General features: G+C 42.2%; 1 protein-coding gene across 2 annotated transcripts in view; it reads right to left on the bottom strand.

Moving 5' to 3' along the window:
- Nucleotides 1–19630, bottom strand: part of KLHL1 (kelch like family member 1) — a 230053-nt gene that overhangs the window by 67672 nt on the left and 142751 nt on the right. For both annotated transcript variants that reach the window (XM_066620078.1, XM_066620079.1), the window contains one exon: nt 13714–13900. In XM_066620078.1, the coding sequence (XP_066476175.1) occupies nt 13714–13900 (187 nt within the window). The remainder of the gene's footprint in view (nt 1–13713; nt 13901–19630) is intronic.

Genomic DNA, 19630 nt, shown 5'->3' with positions numbered 1-19630 from the left:
TGTTGAGTGCCCCTGGGGGTACATGAACCCCAGGTTGGGAACCACAATTTTACCGATATGTTGTTTACAGTGCACTTACTCTGATAGTGATTACAAAAAGGTGGTGAAGACCATAATTTAAAATGAATAAAAATGTATCTTATTATTAGTCTTTAATAAATTAAAGCCAGTACAGTAAAATCAAACAAAACTATAGTCAGACATCCCCCTAAGTTTAACTCCCGACTTATCTGAGAGTCATAGAAAATTCCATGATTTTTTGCTCAAAACCTGTCCTCGACTTATCTGTGAGATTGACTTAAAGGCGAGTGTCTGCGTTATGTAAGATTCTATAGACCCTGGCTGGGATCCTAGGGCCCTTGTAAAAATTGATTCTAATTGGGTCCCACAGCTCCAAAGACTGGTTCTGCAATCCAGATAAACAGTTGTCAACATATATTTGCAAAATAGGTAAGTCAAACCTCCTATGCTATGCTTCCTATGCTATATCAGATGCTGGGAACAAACAAGAAAATCTATTGCTTTCACACTTGCCAGAGAAATCTGACTGGTTGCTATTAAGAAGAGAAAGCTGGGCAAGATGGACTTGTAGTTTGATCCAGAAAGTCAATCTTTAATTAGGAGGAAAGCCACCTGAACACCTTAGAAGAGAGAAGATAACATTTTGTGTTGTTGACAATATAGTCCAATTCTTAACCAATTTTACAGTAAGCCTACTAAGGTTTGATCCATATGTCATTATGGCAGCATTGCAGCTGGTTTCCATGTGAATCAGAAGCTTGCTTTCCCTTTAAACACTCTTTCCTGGGTAGGGGCTCATGTACAAAATCCTCAGTGTGAAGAACACTACACATGCAAGCAGCCTGCAGCTATTTCAGTGACATGGCAGCATTTTGAATCTTTAATATTAATTGAAATAAATGCAGTTTCTCCAAAAGAATTTCCTGCATAAATGATATTGCACAATGGTAGAAGTAGTGGTGTAGTGGGAAATTTCAAAATGCAGGAGTGCCCCACAGCCCCACTTCTGCCCCCATGACAGACCCCCAAACATTTTTTTTCTTTTCCACTCTTTCCCTTGGCACACACAGAGCGCAAAGACTTAAAACAGGTTCTCCCCTTAATTCCCCCCCTTTTCCTCTTGGTTCCCCCCTCCCTTTCTTATTTTATTGAACTCCAGTTCTCTATGTATTGCTCCTGGCAGTGGCCCCAGCAGCCACCACCACTGCAAATCCGCCCATCGCCCTATCCACTACAACCTTCTGGAAGTGGCTGGTTGCATGTGTGAACAATGCCTACAGGCTTATTTACTTTGTATGAAATGTAGAGCTCCATTCAGATGCACTAAAATGTCATGGCTCCAGGGCAGGGAAAATATCAGATGCAAGCGCTGTATCCAGTGCAAGCACTGTATCCAGTGGAAGTTTGGGGGTGTCTGAGGCTTGGCCCGAGGCAAGGGGAAACTTTTCCCATTACCTGGGGAGAGCCACAGCAGCCCCAATGGGTCTACTCAGATCTGCACCACCTAAAGTAGTGGTGCAGCCCGGGACTGCTCTGGGTCACCTGGGAATAGGACTAGAATCCGGCATAACTGCCGGATCCTGGCACTGACTCCCACTCCCCACCTGCCCACCCCCGAGAACGCCCTATGCCCACCCTCCCCACCTCAAAACACCTCCCTCCCGCCTCCTCCCCACCCTCCCCATCCCCCTGACCTCTGTGCCGGCCAAACTCAGCCGGCACAAATTCACTTCTTTCTGGGGCCTGTGCTGGTGCAGGGAAGCCGGTCCATGTCCGTGTGGTGGTCTATCTCCCCTAAGAATGGCACAAAAGTGCTTTACAGCATATTGTGACACACTTTGGCTGGAGCAAGGGACTTGATCCATCTGAACGGGGGGATTGGGATGATGCCCTGAGTCGCAAAAAGCACACAAATTTCCAATGGCAATTCATATAAGCTCAACAGTACTTTGCTACACTCACATGAATTAGTGTCTAGAATCCTATAGACTCACAACACCTTACTTCCTCCATGAAGCTGTCATCTGGGGAATTTTACTGCACAGAAACACGAGATGGTCTCAAAAGTGATGACATTAGGTGAAACAGATCTGTACTTCAAATGCTACAAACATTTTTATTTCATGAGAATAAGAGTTTTTCTGTTCCATTTACAAGATAATTGATTACCACACTGTTAAGACTTCCCCATCCCACACTGGATATGAGCAGGGCAGTGGTGCATGTTTCCCAATTAGTGCTACAGGTCAGCTGTTTGAGCCATTTCAATTTATTTTTTGTCATGCCACACCTGCAAGAGTAGAAAAACAAATACAAAGGCAAAGAAAGTGAACCAATGGGTGCAGGAAGCAGTTTTATTAGGCACAATACTGGTCCCAATGCATTTCAAATATTTTGCCCTTCACCAGAGGAATATATATTTTAGTATTCCCTGTTTTTGGTTCTCTCTCTTTTTTTTATGGGCTCCAGAGGTGTTTAATAAAAATGCTTCCTGCACCCACTGAAGAGTTTGCCTTTGGAACTGCTTTTATTTATTTATTTATTGCCAGCATTTCTGGTATTTCACATTTTCAAGCCTCTGCTTTCAGCGTACTATATGAAATATTAAACATTGCGTTCTGTGTCTTTGAAAATTGTAGTAGAGAAAAAACTATTTTGCCATGTTTTAGTCATGTGTTCTGTTTTATGCTTCTGGATTTATAGTTTTCAAAAATGTTTTTCTTATTTAATATTGCTGGAATGTCAGCCTAGGGACCGAAATAGAAAATTTCAGATTGAAAAGCACACGTCTCCCCTTGACTTAAATTATAATCTGCTCTCAAACAATTTCAACTATAATCAGAGATGTACAGATACCCCTGATAAATTTCATTGCTTTGAGTGAAACTTATATCCAAATCAAATATTTGGACCAAGAACTGACTTTAAATTCAGCTGAAAAATTTGCTTTAGTTGAAATCTGCAAACAAACTTCCACCCAAAGGAAATTGGGCAGAAACCTTCCATTTTTCCTCAAAAATTTATTTTGCATGTGCATGTGCTGTTGTAGTAAGTCTGCTTTCAAGCTATTCTAAACAAATGTGATCAAAAACACCATAACTGATAATTGTTTTGGAAATTATATTTTCTAGAAAATGTAAGCATGACTGGAAGCTTTTACTCATATCAGATTGCTGTGCTAGAGTATAAAGGTGCAACCTTTTTATACATGGATTTTTTATCTGCGGATTTATTTCAATGCAAATGGGGAGGGATTCAAAGTCGCACACATCTTTGCCTCCTTTGCCCCATGATGTTTTAAGGCAGTCCAGAACACTGTAAAAAAGCTGTGCCTTGCAGAGGCACAGAAGTAGCCCTGGAGCCATGGAAGAGGATCTGGAAGATTGTGCACCTTGCGCAGGAACAGTAAGACTCCTTGGAGCCCCAGAGCCATTAAAGAGGCAAGCGCAGAAGACTCCACAAGAATCAATGAGAATCTTGTGGGGAGAGGAAAAGCCAAGGGAAAAACCTCTGTAGCCAAAACGGGTGCAGCAAAGAGAAGCGCTCTCTCTCTCTCTTTCTCTCTCACACACACACACACACACACACTGTAGTAACAGAGGGGGATTACTTTAAAAAAACCTACGGAGCGTTTTCCTCCAGCTTGTTTGGTTTGCCTTTCTCAAAGCTGAAAATGAGAAGGAAAATCAGGAGGAAAAATCCATCACGGGTTACAAGCCATGATGTGTACATGCAACCTCCTGATTTTAGAAATGGGTTACGTCAGAATGCCAATGCAAGGGAGGGCAGCAGGATGCACTAGAATGAAGAAATTTTGGCCCTGAAAAGGTCCTGCAAAGTCTATACGTAGTTGAGACCACAGGGTGTGAGTGGATTCCCACTGTTGTACAGGCACTCTAGGTGCTTCTGGTCAAGACTCCTGGCAGGTGTTGTGCTGATTTACCCATTCTTTGATGGCCGTATCAGTTCCGGGCCACCAGACACAGTTCCTTCCTTCATTCTTATGATGCCTTGATGGTCTTCAAGTATCTGGGGCAAAAAGGCCCAGTAGGGGCTTATGGTCTGTCATTATCAAAAATCAGCAACCATAATTTTTTATTCATGGAATTTTTTGATGCCTGCCACTATTGCCACTCTCTTTACCTGTGCATAATTCCATTCCATAGGAGACAAGGTGCGTGAATAATAGGCTACTGGTACCTCTCTTCCATTTGGCAGTGAGTGGCTGAGGACTGTGTGACTACCATATGGAGAGGCGTCACATGCAAGAACAATGGGAAGTGACTCATCAAAGAGGGCCAGCACAGAGTTTGAAGTGAGTGAATTCTTTACCTCTCGGAAGGCGACATCCTCGCAGCGGCCCCAAACCCAGGGAGTCCTCTTGTATAGGAGGCGATGGAGTGGCTCCGCCAATGCTGCCTTAGGTGGCAAAAAGGAATTACAGAAGTTCAGAAGTCCTACAAATTCTGTAACTCCTGCTTGGAGGCGGGGAGTTCATGATAGCTTGAACCTTCTCTGGCGTGAGAGGAATGCTGTCTGCGTTGATGAGGTACCCAGGAACTCAACTTTTGGGGCCCTCAAGATGCACTTCTCTCTCTTCACCCTAAGGCCGGCAGACTGGAAGCAGTGAAGGACCTTGTGAAGGCGACTGGCAAATTCTGAATCTGACACCCAGAAAATCAGCATGTTGTCAAAGAAGGGAATGACCCCAAGAATTCCCTTGAGGATAGTATCCATAAGGCCCTGAAAAGTTCCTGGTGCTACGCAGATGCCAAACTACAAGCGCTTGACCCTAAAGGCACCCCAGTGGGTAACTATCGTCTGTGCCTCTGTTGTGTCTTTTCCAAAATTCTTTCTGTTGTGTTCTTTCCAAGAGATGGCTGATGACCGGCACCAGATACGCATGCTGCTGGAGGGCCTTGTTGATTGTACATTTGTAATCCGCACAGATCCTCACATCCTATTAGGCTTGAGAGGGATAATAACTGGAGTCACCCAGTGTGCATGCAGCACTGATTCTATGATCCTCTGAGCCATGAGGCGATCCAGTTCCTCGTCTATATTGGGCTTGAGTGCAAAGGGAACTCGCTGTGCCTTCATACAGATGGATAAGATGGCTGGATCTAGGTGCAGAGAGACCAGGGGACCAGTGTAACAGCCAAGGGTCCCCTCGAAGACCTGGGCAAACTCTTGGCAGACTGCATCAAAGTCTTGTTTGCTTATATTTTGGACCCCAGTCACCTAGATGCTGAGAGGATCAAATCATGCAAGGCCGGGGAGACTGGTGCGGTGACCCTTGGTGACCACCAGATTCAGGAGCCTGTCAATGTTTATAACGGATCTGAAACTTACCCACACGCCAAACGGGGACATGGCTGCCCTGAAAATTTGTAAGCAAAAGTCCAATTGCCTCTACGGCAAAGGCACTAAAAAGTTTCCATAGAAATAACAGAGAGTGCTGATCTGGAGTCTATCTCCATTACGCGGGGAGACCCTTGAATTTCTACTGTCACATGTATCTTTTCCTCAGTTGGCAAACGGACACTCTGGACAGGGTATACTACTGTAGAGCTCTTCCTGGCTGACAAACCCTTGAAGAACTTCCTGGCTCAGAGTTGCCAGTTTTCCCACTGTTTCCTGGGAAAGTGTACTGCAACAAACGCGGGCAATATGGCCCCTCTTTCCACAGGCCTGACAAGTCACGTCATAGAACCGGTGACTCCGACACTCATGCAGTTCCCTGCAGCTGGCACTAGGGCCTTGGTTGGAGACATCAGAGGCACGCCGGGCTCCGGGTCTAGGTGCTTGTGGTTCCTGGTGATCATTGTGTCCCGACATACCTTGGTTAATTTGTAGCACCTCCCCCTCTTCCAAACGGTCTAAGGCTTCATCCTCATGGTGGACTTCCTTGGCTTTTCAAGTTGTGAGAGGTTGCGAGAGGCATAAATATCCCTTGCTGCTTCTTCCTCTTTTTCATATGCTAGTGCCACCTTGATAGCCTCTTGGAAGGTCAGCTCTTCCTTAGTGAAGAGCTTCCTCTGAATCCTTTTGTCCCAGAGGCTGCATACAAACTGGTCAAGAACCATTTCTTCCAGGTCTTGGAATTCACATCTTTGAGCAAGACGATGAAACATGGCCACATAAGCTGGAACAGACACACTGGCAACCTGATTTTGCTTATAGAAGGCATGGCAGTGTGCAATATGGGAAGACGGGGGAGCGAAGTGATTCTTCAGGAGGGTCATGATGTTCTTATAAGTGGTGCCCTTAATTCTACTGGTGCCACGAGATTCTGGGTGATTTAAAAAGTGGCACAGCCACAGACATTGACCAAGGTGGCCCGCTTTAGGTTGGCATCTTTGACTGCATTGGTTCAAGGAAAAACTCAAGACATTCTGTGTAAGTGTCCCATAGATCTGGGGATGTTGGACCGAATTCCTCAATGTGATCTTGGGTGGTCATCGCGGCAACTCAGCAGGTTTACGGAAGCCATAGTGGAAATGGAAAAGGTGCAAAAGAGAGCGACTAAGATGATTACAGGGCTGGGGCACCTTCCTTATGAGGAAAGGCTATGGCGTTTGGGCCTCTTCAGCCTAGAAAAGAGACGCCTGAGGGGGGACATGGTTGAGACATACAAAATTATGCAGGGGATGGACAGAGTGGATAGGGAGATGCTCTTTACACTCTCACATAATACCAGAACCAGGGGACATCCACTAAAATTGAGTGTTGGGCGGGTTAGGACAGACAAAAGAAAATATTTCTTTACTCAGCGTGTGGTCAGTCTGTGGAACCCCTTGCCACAGGATGTGGTGCTGGCGTATAGCCTAGACGCCTTTAAAAAGGGATTGGACAAGTTTCTGGAGGAAAAATCCATTACAGGGTACAAGCCATGATGTGTATGCGCAACCTCCTGATTTTAGAAATGGGTTATGTCAGAATGCCAGATGCAAGGGAGGGCACCAGGATGAGGTCTCTTGTTATCTGGTGTGCTCCCTGGGGCATTTGGTGGGCCGCTGTGAGATACAGGAAGCTGGACTAGATGGGCCTATGGCCTGATCCAGTGGGGCTGTTCTTATGTTAAGCCGGTACTTCTTTCTTAGTCCAAGGCGACTATTCCCCGGTGGTGAATCAGCTCTAAGTGAATCAACTCTTGGTTCTAGCATTGTTAGGCATGAAGGAATTAAATCTTGCCTTCATCACCAGTGTTAAATAGTGGTTTCATGAAAATTAACGAAGGACAAGAAATCACAGCTCAAGACATTTCATCTTCAGAACAGAACCAAGCAATGAAAACACAAGACAAAACCCTTTGCTTTATACCTGTTAGCTCTGCCCAGATTCCCCACAATTGGTGCTGTTGAATCACCTGATTGGCAGGCTTGTAGGCAGATTGGATTGCCTAATTGGCAATCCACCTGATTGGCAGGCTAAACTAGAGGGCCAATTGCATGGGTAGGATCTTGATCCACCTCCTGATTGGCCAGTCATAAGATTTCGATCCTGCATAACACATACATTAAACTTGCATACATAACAACAGGAAACCTCTCCTAGTCCCCCAGTCTAATTTTATTGCCCCCTTTATATGCAATATACAGGGTTATTGCACCACTCTCCTCTCCAACACTCAACCAGAAGTCCTTCAGTGAAAAAGATTAGCAGGAGATCCAGGAAGGAAAAAAGAAGTATTTTTACACAACATAATTAGTTCATGGAATTCATTACCACAAGATGTGATGATGGCCTGTAGCTTGTTAGCTATAAAAGACTGGTCAAAATCTTAAAGGAAAAGTCTACTAGTTACTGGTTATATGTCACTAGGGTTGGTGTCACTTCAGACACCATCATCTCCCATGGCATCATCATCATCACTCATGGCATCATTCATGGTATCAACCCCCATGGACCTCCTCATAAATGTACTAATAAATTGTAATACACCAATAATATTCACCCCAGACACTTGCCCATAAGCTGATCCCACACATTGAGGGTGGGTTTTGAGTAAAAAAATAATGGAATTTTCTATGACGTTTGGATAAGTCAGGAGGGTCTTTTTCAACTTAGGGGGGTGTCTGACTATAGTTTTGTCTGATTTTACCTGAGGCCAGATCTTGAAAAATAACCTACTGGTAATTGTTACCGAAGAACTGTACAGTCTCTAGTTTACGAAAAACATAGTAAAAGATCATGATACATTTTTATTCTTTAATCTTTTTAATTCTGGTCTTCAAAACCTTTTTGTAAACAGAGTTAAGTGCACTGTAAACAACATACCAGTGGTTCCCATCCTGGGGTACATGTACCCCCAGGGGCATTCAACAGGACCTTTAGGGGTACTTGAAAGAGAATTGAATAATGGCAGAAAAGGGTAGAATGCCTTGCAGGGCCAGCAAGGCAGGAAAGGATGTAGCTAGTTGGCTGTGAAAGCCCCACCAGTAGCTAGTTTTTGGTGATCAATTCATGTATGAATCAGTGATTGAAAACCAGCACATAAAAAAACTAAAACATAATATGAAAAGTGATCAATCACCCAGAATATCTCAGCACACTTCTGGTGCAAAACAGTGCAAAGACAGAATCTTCTGTTCTTCAAACAGATAAAAAAAGAAAACACTGTGATGAATACAGGAAGTATGGGTTTTCATATAGAGGCGATGAGGGCTTACATTATTCATATTAATTACAAACATTTTGCTAATATGAAGGGTACAATTTATGGAAATAGGCTGCCGAGGGGTATGCAAGTGAAAAAAGCTTGAGAATATTGGAGGAAATTAAAAATAGTTTCCTCTTTGGAGTGAAGCACAGTAGCTTAAGCAGCGGACCCCCCCCTTTGGGTATCACCCCAGGGAACCTCCCTCACCCGGCTGACTGCTAATCAATTAAAAAGACAAAGAGGCAATGGCTTGTTAAAGTTACAAAAAATAAGTTATTTACTTATTGTTTCATTGAGTGTATATTTACAGCATCTGATTAGGATCAGAGGTTCAGTTAACACTTAGAGAAAGCAAGGCCCTGGAGCTGCCTTGCCCTGCATGCCTTGTGCTCAAGATGGCCTGGGCATCAGAGCCCTGGTGTGCACATCTTAACAGGTTGGTGGTCAGAGGATGAGAGGAAGTGATCAGAGGAGAAGGGAAGGATAAAGAGTTAGGGCCACACCCCACAAGGATCACAGAGAGAACAGGTAGAAAGGTCAGAGTCATTGGGCCATAGCTTGACGCCTTCTGGACAGCATCCTGCCCCCTCTGGACAGTAGATGGAGTTGCATCAACTCCAACAGGGAACCACTGCAAGAGAACCATTAATCATATCCTTCTTTAAGGTGTCTTGTGTGTTAAGCCATTGGCTCTACATCAGCCATTTTCAACCACTGTACTGTGAGTGGTCCACAGGTGTGCCACAGGAATTTGGTGGAAGGTCATTTATTAATAGGGCCAATGGGAGATGAGAGCCCCCACTGGCAACATGGTGTGTCTTGTTAATTGTCAAAAACCTGGTGGTGTGCCTTGAACATTTTTAGTGCCTTGTCAGTGTGCCGTGAGATTAAAAAGTTTGAAAATCACTGCTCTACATATAACATACAACTTAGAACACATAACTGGGAGTGTGCTATTCAATTCACAGCAGAGAGACAAGCAACAAAGAATGACTGTGAGCAGGAGCAGCTGCACATAGTTGCAACTCTGTTTACTCAGAAGTAGATCCATTGCTTGCCATGGGTGTTATTCTTAAGTAATGCTGAATTGTAGCCTGGGATTTTGCTTCAATTGGAAATGAGGATTCCATCCTGGTGTTTAAAAAAACAAACCTCTGCAAAACACAAGCATTTGCAATTTTCAAGGAGGCTGCAGCAGCATTTGCAAAATGGAACCAGGTTAGCTTGACTTCAGTTGAAGTCTTTAGCCCTTTCCTCAGGAGGAGAATAAAAGGTTAACTTTGACTAGAGATTCCCAGGATGGTTACCATGGAGATTAACAGCCCTCTAATGATCTCTGCATTGCTTCTCTTCTTTGAAAAGCAGCTTCTCCAGAGTTGCTTGAAAAGTCCTGTCCCCTGACTTCGCAGATAAGGTGAGGTAATTATCTAAGCCTGATTTATTGGCAAAAACTTCTTGCCCTGTATGCAGTATCTACATATTTATTATTCACCCAACAAGTTCTAGTATTAACTCTAATATATGGAAATGAAAGCTGACTCAGAAAAATCAGTTTCATTGGTCAGTTTTGAGTGAAAGAATTCTGCTTTTTGGTATATAATGCAGTCGTTGACTATAGTATTTGACAGATCAGTGGTTCCCAAACTTGTCCTTGGAAGTTGGGAACCCCAAAAGTATTTGCAGGGGAAGGAACTGGTTCCAGTTCTAGAAGTGGATGGCAATTGGATCAAGGAGACTTTCTGAGCAGCAGAGAGGCCCAAAGAGGGGGCTGCAAGTCCCCCCCCACCCCGCATCCTTCATATGGCCAGTGCTACTCCCCAGGTACATTAGGAAGCTCTTAGTCGCAACTCCGCCGTGATCACTGCAGTGCAGCAGCTGCCATCCTTGCTGGGCCACTCTCCTTAAGAGGGAATGGTCTTCTTCTGGTTCCCCTGGTGGGTTGTGTCCCAGGAATTTGGAAACCACTGATATAGATAATTCAACACAGTTTCTTTCATTACATTCTGCATTAAATTACTTTTTATGTAAATTAAATTACCTTTTATAGAAAAGTATGTATTTTATGGTATTATTCATAGATAAAATTTTACAAAGAGTTTTCACAATTTTGACCACTAGCGGTGTCATAACTCTTATGATGTTACCCAGTATGGAACACCCTACCCCTGCTAGTGATGCCCCTGGTCATGATTGCTGTGGGAAGCCTCTGGGTTCAGAGGCACTGAGGCAGTATGCTTCTGAATACCACTTGCAGGGGAGCAAAAAACAGCAGGAGAGGATTAGGCCTTAATCTCTTTTTTGTCAGTTTCCAAAACATATCTGAGTGGCCACTTTGGGAAACAGCATACTGGACTGAATGGACTTTGGCCTGATCCAGCAGGGTTCTCATATGTTATCTATCTGTACAAATGTTCAAAATGGGCAAAATACAGTCAGACCTTGGTATCCCCAGATCTGGCATCTGCAGGTTTGACTCACCACGGATGTCAGACGATATCAGAGTCCGAGTTTAAATGCCTTGAAAAAAGGTGCAAAAATGGGGGTTTCTACCTTTTCTCTGCCAAACCTTGCTGTTTCCAAGCCTGAGGAGCTTTTTTTAGTGCTAAAAGACCCACTTCCAGGTCATGCAGAGGTTCCTTGCTCCTCCTGAGTACATTCCAGGATGCATCACATGCAAAGTTGTGTACAACTTTCAATAGAACAATGAAAGCCATTGGCACAACCCTGCCAATGGGGAGGTCGGAAAGGGGCAGAGAGTAGGACAGGGTGGGGCAGGACATGGAAGAGTCCATGGCCACCGAATCTAAAACCACCTTCCTTAGACAGCTATTCCCCCTAGTGGGTTAACAGTGCTACACAAGCAACAGAGCTGGAGTAGTTCTGAGGATATCCATAGGGAGCTATGTGACAGCTGTGGTACACAGATAGGTCTCATCCTCTTGCTCCCCCTACTGGCTTATCTATGCAACGGCCATCCCGTTGACAGACCTGCACTTTCAGTGTGGCAGTTGCATAGGACTGGGATGTAACTAATGTTCTTTTTTATGAGATTAACTGCACAATCTTAGGAGTATCTACTCAGAAATATGTTCCACTGAGTTCAATGGGAGATACTCCTAGGTAAGTGTGTACAGAATTGCAGCTTTAGAAGCAGCTTTGTCTTGATTTTTTTTCTAGTGGATCGCCTGATGGAGTAAAGTGAAGGAAGCTGTGTCCTCACTGTATGCAGAAATGGAACAGAACAGGAAAAGCTGATTAAAGAGACAAGTTACTGACAATTAAGGTAGAAAATCTTTGCATGTAACGCTGTAAGGGTGTGAATGATCTTTATTCTGCATTCACAGATGTTATGGAAAATTATATTTCTAGCCTGACATTGTAAGGGCATCAAATTTATGTTTATAAAAACATAATTTGATCATTTTTAGAATTAATCACCAAATTAAGTAATAGGACATTTGAAATTAATGTTTCAGTAGATCAGTTTTTATCTCTTTCCTTACTAGCATGGCTGATTTTTTTTATGGCTGAATTTTTTGCTTGGGTTACTTTTAACATTTTTCTTTACCCTGTGTTCACCTCAAAACAATAAGTCATTGAAAGCTGAGATAACCTCAGGCGTTGATTTCAGATTTTCCATCTCTCTCTCTTTTAAATCACAGTACCTCTGACATTATTACTTTTTATTATGATTTTGCAACCCAGTATACCCCCTTGGTGTTTCTTCTGCTTGAACAATGAACTAGGTTGAAACACCTGACGGGAGATCAATTTGTATTCTGCCTTTTCTAGAAAGCTACTCAATTATTTATAGAGATCTCTTTTGCTCTGCAAGTTTTCTTTTCCTCTATAATAATTTTACAGTTTAGTTCCAAATACAATTTACTCTACAGATTTTGTTCTGCATTTGGAATTCGAAACAGACTTTTAAAGAAAATGTTTTCTAGTATTCAGAAAATGAGTACACAATACTTCTATATTCCAATTCTCACTTAAGGCTGATTAACTAAAGGGCCAGTCCATCCTTGAGATATGCCAGTATATCTTCCATGTACACTGGAACAACAAAGGCCCTGCCAGTGTAGAAACCCCGCTGTAAATGAACATACGTATTATAGATGCGTTCACAACATTGGAAAAATGTCATGCTGAAGTCGCTAGGAAATCATTTGGATGTGTAACTCTGCCAGTGGAGAGGCCAAAACAGGTAGGCATGATGTGGGAGGGATGAGAAAGGGTCGACATACACCATACTCCTCCTCAGTCCTTGCTCTTCAGAAGGCCTCTCAGAGGCCTTCTGAGGGGTGGTCAGGCCACATGCGACCTCTCCACTCCTCAGAGCACCTCTGGACATGACCAGAAGGCACTTGCAGGTTTGGAACCTGTGTTGAGTCAAATCTGTGGGTTCCGAATCCACGGATAAGGGGGTACATTACAAATACATTGTGGGCAGTATTAATGGAATTTATCTGCATGGAGGCATTGTTCTTACAGCAGAATTCAAATCTTTCTCCTAAAATACCTCTGGGTCCTCTGAACAGGCCTCTTACCTGAGTGCAGAGTGAGGACTCTTTTTGGCTGCACTGTATATTTGGAAGCTAAATGTGTACTGGTATGAATTATGTCATGGGATCATTTCTTGTTGCTGCACATTTATTGGTGTCTTCTGTGCATAAATTATTTGGAAGTACTATATATGCACAACAAGAATGGTGGGTGGTAGTAGTTTCCTGGAGTGATAGGTAGTGATGCTATGCTATGTCTTGTTTCAATAGTTACTGTAGCTTGTAGCTAGGTAAAAGAAATTTAAGACAAAGGGACTTTTAAGGCAGGTACGACATGAAACATTTGTGGACTGCAGACTGCCCCATTCACGCTTTTTTTCTGAGAGAGATTTTCTTTGCTTTTCCAAGAATAACCACTATCAGATAAGTCTATGGTGATACTATTACATAAGATGCCATGAGAGAAAAGAAAAATGAAATTTCTGTCAACCATCTTCAAAAAACCCCAAAACTATTAACTAGTACCTTTGTTGTTATCCATTCCTCCAACAGCATACAGGGTCCCAACTGTGGATTTTCTTGGCTTAGTTCGTGGGCTTTGCATAAGAGTCCTTCTTTCTGGCAAAAGATGATATTTCATGGCTTCCAGAATCAGCTTCTGACATTCCAAGTCATCTTTAAAAAGTGCATGGTTTTCTAGGTCAGCTAAAATCTGTAAATTATATGAGTTGTGATTTAGTATTGACATCCCATTCCTTACAGCCCAGTCCCCAGAATTTTCTGTCTGCACAAACATCAGTGTTATGAATACATCTGGGCTGGCAGATGACCTTGAGGGGTGTAACCTAATGAACAGACAGAAGTTATATCTACTTGGAATGGCAATAAAGACAGGGTTGCCAGTCCTACAGGACTGGCTTGGAGTCTCCAGGAATCTCCAGATGACTAATGAAAGCAGCCGTGGAGATTGTAACTGGACCTTATTTCATGATGGGGAAAAAAACGATTTTAGGAATTCCAGGAATAGGGTCAATCAGATTTGGCAACCCAAAATCCAGATTACACTCTTGCCTCTTTAGCAGTACATTCATTATAAAGATTTTCACTTATTCATACTCCATATATTAAGACCACCCCCTTTATCAGTACCAAGATTTTTGATATAAGGACCAGGAAAGTGGGAAAAATAAAGGACCAAATTCCTTGTAGAATTAAGGTTTACCTCCCATTTTACCCAATGGATAGATTTCCCCTCCACTTTGACTCTGGCAATAGAGAAGCCCAGAAAGAAGGTTGGATGAATTTTTGGATTTCTCCCCCTGGAAGTGCAGATCTCAAAGAGCCCCTTTTCTCAGATATGCTCTTGCAGGAAAAGGACACTCTGAGGACAGAGTGTGACTTTGGAAGAGCTGCACTCATTTTTGTAATATTGCCTTATGGGTAGTGCATGTTCATGCTTTCAAGACACGTGCATTACATGTGTGCATTAATGTGCGGTGTGCATTACTACCTTTTACAGTATACAGCAATACCCTGCACTTTCATCTGGTTAGGAATCAGCATGGACAAAAGTAAAAAATGAATAAATGGATGAATAAGCACAGGTCCAATTTTGTTACACACGGATTTTTAATACACGGATTTGACTCAACATGAATGGCCACTGCAGATGAGAAGCAATGTGCTGATCCCTGGAGAAAGAGAAAAATGCACCCCTTTAAAATACTTTTCCTACTGTTGTAGAGATTTTTATCTCAACATGATGAGAAGGGCCCTTTAAATTAAAGGAAAACAGTCCTTTACAATAATTATAGAGAGGGCAGCCAGCTGACAATCCATCAATCATTCTCTCTCCAAGCAACCCCCTCCCTTCCCCTCTGAACACATGAAAGAAAGATAATCCTTTCTAAGGCCTGGAGAGAGACTGATTGTTGAATTGTCCTCTTAATGACTCTATCTTAACATCACAAAGGTCAGCAAGGCTGTTTTTCAACCACCAGAGCAAAGACACTTTGTTTTTAAAATTGATTTGCTATAGTGCAGATTTTTGCCATCAGAGTGAATTCTGGGAACGGAACCCACTTGAATAATGAGGCTCAACCTGTATAAGCCTTATTTAGCTTGCAAATTTATTTTGGCCATCAAAAACATAAATAACTATATAACACACGTGAATGTGTGCAAAACCTAAATAAATAGACATAAAAGAAAAATAGATAAAAAATGTTATATTGAGGAAGAAGAGCAGGAAAGTCTCATTGTACAAGCAGAGTTCCATTCACAGCACTTTGGATACAACCCTCAGACTGGGCCTCTGAGAGGAATTTTATCAGGGAGTACAAAGTTTCTTTTGGACCCCTTTGCAAAGGGGGAGGGGTGAAACAGTGGGGGAGGGTGGTGATAGGTGAGCAAAATGGGGGCAGGGAGGGGCAAAACAGGGTGAGTTTAAAGCTGGAGACAACTGAAAAAGTCTTTGGAACCCAGCTCTACCCACCCATGTGGCATCAGCAGCTAGATACAGTAATATGGAAAACCAAACACACTCCGAAGTCTCTCTAAAATCCGAAGTCTCTCTAAAATATAGAAAATCATGCAGAAAATTAGCATTGTCATATTTGCATACCAAAACTTGCTTCTGCAGCAGCTGTAGTCTTGCAAGTATATCCCTGTGCTCCTATACACTCCTTCATGATAAGCGGATCCACAAGCCAAAGAATTACTCTAGCAGGCCAGTCTACTCTAGCTCTTCCAGATTTGACACTGTTTTAAGTTGTATCATGTATGCATTCCTCAACCCATTCCTCTAGGCCCCCTCCTTTGGCTCCTGGACCCCCTTTTTGACCCTGGGCCCAGGTACAAATCATCCCCTTTACCCCCCTCTCCTAGGCCCTGCCCTCAGACACTCGGGCTTCACACACCATCAAATTGGTGGAGGTGTCTAAAAATCAAAGTATTTCAGTAAAGAATAGAAAACTACCACATATACTTATGTAAAAGTAAAAAAAAAAATATTCCTAAAAATTGATCCTGAAAACCTAGGCGACTTATATGCAGGTCAATACAGTGAATGAAGAGGGACTTTCTGGGAAACTTAGTAGCTGTCTGGTGAAGTGCAGAGTGGGACTGAGCTAAGAAACAAGACAAAAGGGTGGAGAAGAAAAGGAGTAACTTTACTTACCAGTAATTACGGTATTCAAAGGCAGCCACTTTAGCTTCTTTTCCAAACAGGAAGAGAAGTGAAGGCACTTATGAAAATTGTAGTCTGCATAAGGGTTGCTGCTATGGAAGTACAGCACTTACTCCTCACAACTCCCAGAAACACCTTCAACTCCCTTCCAGTTTGGAGAAGAAGGTAAAATGCCTCCTTTTTTTTTCCCTTTTTGCTGCTGCCTCAGAACAATTTCTGGTAAGTCATTTTCAAGGAAAGTCACACCCCTCAGTTTAGGGGCCTGGTTTTTAAAACACCAGGATGTCATCCTCATTTCAATCTGAAACAAAGTCCCAGGCTACAATTCAGTACACCTTTACTTGAGAATAACACTCATGGAAAGCAATGGGTCTACTTCTGAGTAAACAGGATTCCACCTATGTGCAGCTGCACTTTCTCATGCTCATTCTTTGTGGCTTGTCTTTCCACTGTGAATTGAATTGCACACTCCCAGTTATATTTTAAGTCAGTTAGATGTAGAACCTCTGGCTTAACATACCAAGCACCTTAAAGAAGGATTTGATTAATGGTTCTACCAGTATGTTGTTCACAGTGCACTTACTCTGATAGTGTTTACAGAAAGATTGTGAAGACCAGAATTTAAAAAGTTAGAGAATAAAAAGGCATCTTATAACCTTTCACTATATTTTTAATAAATTAGAGACTGTACAGTTCTTAGGTAACAATTACCGTTAGGTTGTTTTTCAGGCTCTGGCCTCAGGTAAAATCAGGCAAAACTATAGTCAAACACTCCCCTGTTTAACCCCCCCCCCCCCGAACTTATCCAAGGGTCATAGAAAATTCCAATATTTTTTGGCTCAAACCTGCCCACTACTTATCTTTGTGTTCGACTTATAGGCGAGTATCCGCAGGTAATATTGAATGCATGTATAGTCCAACAAATTGAAATTAATGTAAGAAGTAGTTGTGGAATGAGAAGGAATTGGGGTCATCTCCTGTGTGCTGGGTGCAGATACTTGACACCTGGCCAAATTTTAGTTGACGTAGGTGTTAACAGAAAAAGAATACAGTGAGAGGGTAACCATGGTGTAGAGATCATCAGCTGTGGGAACCTAGTTGCTGAATGTACTGTAGAAAGGTTATAACATGTAAGAGTAAGAAGGTCAGAATGAAGAGAGGTCATGATGAGGTTGAAGATAATCTTAAAACATATTGACTATCCAGTATGAAGTCAGTAAACTAAAAACAAAACTTTGATGTGGCTTGTGTGACAAGAATTGTTTATGGTAATAGAAACAAAGAACAGAGGTAAGGGGTTTACAGTATGGTTAAAAAACTGTGCAATAGTCAAGCCAAGATAATATTAAATAGGTGAACCAAGATAGAAGAAACATTAGTGGAAAGGAAACGGGCTTACAAACACAAATAATATTTTGTATATTTAATTTGTAGAATATGTAGTCTAACAATATTTGCCCTGTCAATGCATATTGACCCCCTCAATGCATATTGTTTTGTTTTTATCTTACCTGTCCTTCAAAGAGCTTAAGATTCTATATACAGCCCTCCTACTATTTTGCTGTCATAGCACCTCAGGGTGCAATCCTAACCCCTTATGTCATTGCTTTCCAGCACTGGCATAGTGGTGTCAATGGGACGTGTGCTGCATCCTGCACTTGAGTGTCACTCACGGAGGTCTCCTCAAAGTCAGAGAATGTTTGTTCCCTTCCCTCAGAGCTGCATTGCCCTTATGTCAGTGTTGGAAAGCACTGACATAAGGGCTTAGGATTGCACCCTAAGTGACATAACTGGACTGAGAGAGCTGTTGCCTGTCCTGAGATCATTCATTGAGTTTCACAGCTGAGCAGAGAGATGAATCTATTTTCACTTGTACAAGCTGGTTTTGCTGGCCCGACTACAACAATCTCATTATATGATGTTGGCTCTACATGAGAGTGTACAGCAAAAATCCTGAAGCCACCCCAACGGCCAGACATTTCAAATTTCAAAAATGGCCAGACAAATTCATATCTAGCATAATATCTTGTTCATCACAACCGCATAAATAGTACTATATTCATAAGCAGCAGGTAGAGTGGAATGCCTTTATTCTGCCACATTTCAGAGACTGATCTAGAAATAAGGGTCCATCCCTAAAACATAGAAATTTAAATAAAAAGGGAAACAACACAGACTTAACAACTTCCTCAAATAACAGTAAAAACATGTAACTTGTTTTCATAATTTTCCTGGGATAAATTAGAAATGATGACTGTTTCTGGTGCTATAAAAATTATCATACAGGAAATTAACATTGGTTACAACTAAACAAGTAAATTGTTTACAAGTAAATTGTAAATTGTAAACAAGTTAACAAGTAAATATAACATTGGTTCAATAAGCTAGCAAAGCAAATATTAGGCTGTTGCCCCTGTGCATTTCATCCTTCCAATGTGTTATAAGGAATAACTAAAATTTAATTAGCTGCTGCCCCTGTTCTATCATGAACTTTCCATCTATACTGTGACTCCTCAGCAGAGTTGAGTAAATAGCTTGTTTGGAAACAAACAATACAAGAATGTATACCTATGTACCTCTGACAATTTAGCAATCAAGGGAAAAGGCAGAATTTCTTCTTCCCTCTCAGAACATTTAGAACACACACATAACCTGACAGCAGAATGTTGTTTGCTTGCCAGCCTCTCCTGGCAAAAGTGGCCAGTTATGTGGAATGGGAAAACAGCACCATGATGTCAAGACATGAATAAGTTCTCCTAGTTGTTCAGGGGTGTCAAACACAAAGCCTATGGGCCAAATACAGCCTGTGGAAACGCTTTAACTAGCCTCTGTGATAATTGGGCTCTCCCGTATCTTGAAAATACAATCACCTTTTGCATATTTTCTCTACGGTCACTTGCAGCTAATGAGTTCCTAAGTGAGAAAAAAGAGCTCATTTCTGGTCATCACTTGCTTAATGTCACTTCCTACTTGATGACATCACTACCGGAACTCAGCAGGCACTACAAATGCTATTCGCCCAACAGTATAAAACAAATTTGACACCCCTGTCCTAGATGATGCAGGGAGGGGAAGAAGAATTAAAGATACAACTGCCATTTTTGGAAGCAATCACACATTATATGCGTATGTAAAATGTTCTGACTTTTCTCTTTTGACAAAGCAAATATAAGCAGAATAAAACTTCATCTAACTTGCAAGTGTATGAAATTCTACCTACAGCTAATAGGAACACAATAAAAATAAAAATTGGCA

The sequence above is a fragment of the Tiliqua scincoides genome, chromosome 3 (assembly GCF_035046505.1).
Source record: "Tiliqua scincoides isolate rTilSci1 chromosome 3, rTilSci1.hap2, whole genome shotgun sequence".
NCBI classification, from domain to species: Eukaryota; Metazoa; Chordata; class Lepidosauria; order Squamata; family Scincidae; genus Tiliqua; species Tiliqua scincoides.
This window is presented reverse-complemented; position numbering and strand designations above follow the sequence as displayed.